At 49.9% G+C, this 5,076-nt stretch overlaps 1 protein-coding gene across 1 annotated transcript; it reads left to right on the forward strand.

Annotated features, from left to right (window-relative positions):
- The first annotated feature begins 1,059 nt into the window (after positions 1-1,059).
- LOC149848490 (PAN domain-containing protein At5g03700-like) lies at positions 1,060-3,057 on the forward strand. Its single transcript, XM_090011748.1, has 2 exons — positions 1,060-2,023; positions 2,234-3,057. Exons 1-2 carry the CDS (start codon positions 1,069-1,071, stop codon positions 2,743-2,745), a joined length of 1,467 nt encoding a protein of 488 aa, XP_089867874.1. The 5' UTR covers positions 1,060-1,068; the 3' UTR covers positions 2,746-3,057.
- The last annotated feature ends 2,019 nt before the right edge of the window (positions 3,058-5,076 follow it).

The following is a 5,076-nucleotide window of genomic DNA, read 5'->3' on the forward strand; positions in this document are numbered from 1 at the left end:
AAAGACCAAAGTGTGCATTCCTGCATTGACTAACCAAACCAAAGCTTCAATGTACATTTGCCGGAACTCCCCCATCTTGTAAACTCTTTCTTTCTCTCCTTCTTCTCACGAACCAGAGCCACACTCAAGTCAACCATGAAAGAAGCTGGGTTGTTGAGAGTTGAGGCAACTACCCGATCTCTCCCTGTTACATATTTAGTTCATATATATCTCATGCTTTTGACATATGTCCAAAGAGCATTATCTACATCTTATATCATATTTTCTAATCTTGGTGTGGACGTTCTCGTGGTGGTTCAGCTACCATAAATAATAAAGCTTGCTGCTCTCTCTCTATATCAATTTGCATGGTGTGACCCTCAGCCATGAAAGCAATGGTAATCGCCATCTTTATTAGGGCTGCGCATGTCAACGATGAGAGAGAAAGAGAGAGATACCTAACTAAGTTAACAAATAATATCGTCCACCTTTGAAATTGTACGTCAACAAAAAATTCAACTCCTACCTTTTTTTTCTTAGTCGACCGTCTCCTGTTTTCCACTGCACCACACCATGAAACTAGGGACGCTAATATGGGTTTCAACCCGATATCCGATATGACCAAATCCATTATAAGCCACACCTAGCGTGTCCGGTGTCCCTCCTTCATTGCAAGATATAATTTTGGGGTTTCGGACTAATAACGCCATTGCCGTCCCCTGATTTGAGCCCCCCCAAAAAGTGAGAGCAGATCTAGTGACAACTCAATCTGGTTTTGCCACTTAGGGTTGAGTTCAAGCACCAGAGCTCCAAAATCGGGTTATTTAGATCCAACCTTTGTTCACTGTTCACATGTTCCAGAACCGAATCCGACAATTAAACAAAAAATTAAAACTAAAATATGAAAAGTAATTTTAGAAACCTGAATCCAACCACCAAAGACAAAATAGTCCAGAAAAGTGAAACGGATGATTATAATTAATATACAACCATCAACCATGGTAAATTACTATGCTACCCTTCTCCTTTTCTCACCACCCTATATCCTCTCTCTCTCTCTCTCTCTCTCTCTCTCTCTTTCCACCAAAAATGAGGGTCGGAACGAAGCAGGAAACCGTCTTGTGCCTCCTCTCGCTCCTCTTCCTCCCTCCGTCGGTGATCTCGCATCTCAGCCGTGGATTCTCGGCTACCCCGGATCCGGCGGTCCAGGTCTTCCAGCCTCTCCTCGCCGGCGACGACTTCGCCTTCGGTTTCTGGCGCGTCCGCCGGACTCTCCTCGTCCTCGCCATCGTCCACGCCGCCGACAACCTCACCCACGTCCCGGTCTGGACCGCGAATCCATCCCGACCTGCCAGGTGGGCCCCGTCCACCCAGCTCACCTTCAACGGCACCCTCACCCTCACCGACTCGGACGCGGTCCTCTGGTCAACGCCCGGTCCGGGGGGCGATTGGGTCGTGTTCCAGGGCGAGGCCAACCTCCAGGTGGTCAAGGGCGAGCTCGACGTAGGCCGCGTGTGGCAGAGCTACGACCATCCGACGGACACGATCGTCGAGGGGCAGAATCTGACGGTCGGTACGCCGCTGGTCTCGTCCGCATCGAGCGACGACCCGACCCCGGGCTCGTTCTCGATGCGGCTGGACCCTGCCGGGTTCGGGCTGTATGCGGATTTCGGCTGTGGGGCCCGCCTCCAGCAGTACTGGAGGAGGGAGGCCATGCAGGAGAAGGCAGTGGTTCGCCGGGACGGCGGCCCAGTCTACGCCCGAGTGAGCCAGAACGGCTTCCTTGGCATGTACCAGGATGGCTCGGCGCCGGTGGACGTGCTCTCCTTCAACAGCTTCCAGCGGCGGACCGCTGTGCGTATCGCCCGGATTGAGCCAGACGGCAACCTGAGGGCCTACTACTGGAACGTCTCCAGGTGGGTGCTCGACTTCACCGCCATCTCAGACAGGTGCGAGCTGCCCTCTGCCTGCGGTTCGATGGGAGTGTGCCTGGCCGGAGGGACCTGCCGGTGCCTGGCCGCTGGCAATGACGCAAATGCCAAGGGTAAGCTGATAAAGTTTTGGTTCTATGTTTAACTATTTAGTCATATTAAATTAAAAAGATTAACGCTAAACAAACACTAAAAAGATAAAATAAAAGAAAATTAGCACACCAACTGGATTCGAGCTCAAGCTGTCGGGACTAGCTTTCTCATAGCATTTAGCTAGTCAGAGACTGAGCAAAACACCAACTCTTTTTCGAATTTGAACACAGGGGCAACGAGGTGCGCTCCAGCAGCGCCGGTGGGCGCGGGGAAGGAGGGCTCGTGCGGAGAAGGCGTGAGCGTGGTGAGGGAGAGGAGAGTCGACGTGCCCTACAAGGAGTTCATGAGCTTCGAGACGGTGACGTCCCTGGACTCGTGCGAGGAGTCGTGCGCGAAGAACTGCAGCTGCTGGGCTGCGGTCTACAACAACGCCTCCAAGGCGTGCTACCGGCTCGACTACCTCGTGCAGACACTGCTCGAGGTCGGGGACGACCGGAAGGCAGCGTACGTGAAGGTGGTGGTGCCTCAGGTGGTGCGCAGACCGAGGGCGTGGGTGTCCGAGTTGGTGCTGGTCGGCCTGGGATGTGGACTCACCGTGGGCGTCTTGGTGGGTCTGACCCACCTCCTGTGGTGGTCAAGAAAGAAGCGGTTCGATGGGTTGCTGAGGGAAGGGTTGACCCCGGGCTCCTACCGAGACCTCGAAGGGAGCTCGGGTGGCTCCGTTGAGTTGTCCAAGAGATGAGAGTGAGGAGTCATCAAACAAACTCCAAAGTCCTAACTGGGTGCTGCCAATTCTTTTATTATGTGGAGACCAGGACATCCATAAGCAACTCGTGTCCACCGAGTCGTATCTGACTCTGTCATTGTGGACTCGGCTTGGTCTTGATCAATTGAGCTCGGTTTGTGTAAAACGAGGGTATCACCTCTCCGAGTGGAGTGACAACTACATCACTCCGGCAAAGTGGTGAAAATGGTATCTTGAACAGTAGCGACTTTTAAAAATTAAGCCCTGCGGGCCTCTGCTGCCACCTGCAACTTAGTTGAGTGTTTTCTTTACAGTTTCCCTACTCTTACCTTTTTAATCCAAACATATGCCCTCATTTTGTGCAGCTGGTCGTGCTAGCTTGACTCTTGGGTTTTTATTCTGAAATCACTATGGAAAATTCAAGCCTTTTTACTCTCCTTGGGAGTGGATGAAGTACTGGAGAGAATCTTGTGAACCTTACGGTCTGGATCTAATTTGCAATCTGTCGGTGGACCTTAATCAAATACCAATATCTGGTCGCAAAGTCAAGTCAAATTCAGCCTTTAATAGACAGAAAGACCCTTACCAGATCCAAATCCCATTCTTGCTCCGCTTTTGTCAGGTCTTAGTTTACATGTAAAAGAGCGTAGCCAGTTCTGGATCATTATGAAAGTGGTTATTTGTTATCAAATTTGGATCCAAAGATGACACAAGGCCATATCGCACGCAACTATGTTGATTTGGAAGGAAAGAAGGTGAAGTTGATGAAAGAGGCAGCAGGCTATGTCACGGTGGCACGCTGCATACGGTCTCATGTCTGTAATATATGGACATGACACACTAAAGAAAAACGTGGATTAGCTACGGACATTTGTGACGGATTTTTTTTGTCGCAAATGTACGACGGGTTAGCGAGAGAAAACTATCTGTCGTTAACATTCGAAATATTTGCAAAAGTAGCGACAAAAATATCTCTCAAAATTCCGTCGTTAATGAGCGATAGATTAACGACGAGTTTTTTTCGTCGCCAAACATTACAAGAAAAATGCTAATTAGCGACAGAATTAGCGAGAGAATTATTCTGTAGCTAAGTTGTCGCTAATTAGCGACGGAATTAGCGAGAAGCTAATTAGCGATGAAAAAATTTTCTCGCAAATTCCGTTGCTAATTTTCGATTTAAACCGTCCCATCTAAGGCACAAAATTTTCCCTCTCTCCTTGTTCGAAATTTAAACCGATGACTTCTCGAACGATGACGACTTCGTGGAGGAGGAATGCGAGGAAGAAGAGGAGTCGGAGTCGCTCGCCGACACTGAAGGACCAGGCCGGCCCGACCTCTCCGGTCCGGTAAGTCATTTTCTTTTCTGAGCGTGGCTTTCCGTTCCTGGCCTAACAATTCTGTTGGGGGTTATGGTTTCAGGTCGACGAACAAGCAAGAGAACCAGGTCGAGAGGGCGCCGGAGAGCGTGCCGGTTCAGAGGTGCAACCACTGCGTTGTGCAGAACACCTCGCAGTGGCGGGCCAGGCCGGAGGTTGAGAGGGCGCCGGAGAGCACTCATGAGAGTGCACCGGTTCGAAGGTTCACTCTCCTGCGTTGTGCAGAAGACCCCGCAATGGCGGGCCGAGACGAAAAAGCAAGGAACCAGATCAGGAGCGCGTCAGAGAGTGTGCCGGAGAGCGCACCAGAGAGCATGTCGGTTTTGTGCAAAAGACCCCGCAGTGGTGGGCTGGGTCTCTCAAGTGCAACGCATGTGTGGTGCGGTACAAGTCCGGCCTATTGCTGTCGGAATATCGCCTGGCAGGGAGCAAATTTTTTTAATTTTTTTTTAAAAATTTAGCGATGGATAATATCCGTCGCTAATTTAAAATAGCGACAGACTCACGACTGATATTATCCATCGCTAATTTAAAATAGTGACATACTCGCGACGGATCATCTCCGTCGCTAATCTGTCGCAAATTAGCAACGAAAGTAGGGACAATAAGTTCTATCGCTAATTAGCGACTAGGATTATGCGACAGACGCTATCCATCGTTAAACTGTTTAGCGACGAATTAGAGATGAATTAGTGATGGATAGCGTTTGTCGCTCATCCACGTTTTTGTTGTAGTGATGTTATGAGGTGCCATACAAATTGTTTTTATATTTACATGGAAAAACCACCCCAAGGATCAGAGACCTGGCGGCGCTGGCTCTGTTACTGTTCGAGTAGTGTAAAACTCCAGGAGCTTACCCCTTGCCCCAAAGAGTCGTCACACTTTGGCTTGCACAATAGGTGACACCTATGCATGAGATTTGAAACTAGAACTCCTGCCTATCGGCCTAGGT

Source organism: Nuphar pumila, chromosome 1 (genome assembly GCF_984573655.1).
Source record: "Nuphar pumila chromosome 1, dmNupPumi1.hap1.1, whole genome shotgun sequence".
Taxonomy (NCBI): Eukaryota; Viridiplantae; Streptophyta; class Magnoliopsida; order Nymphaeales; family Nymphaeaceae; genus Nuphar; species Nuphar pumila.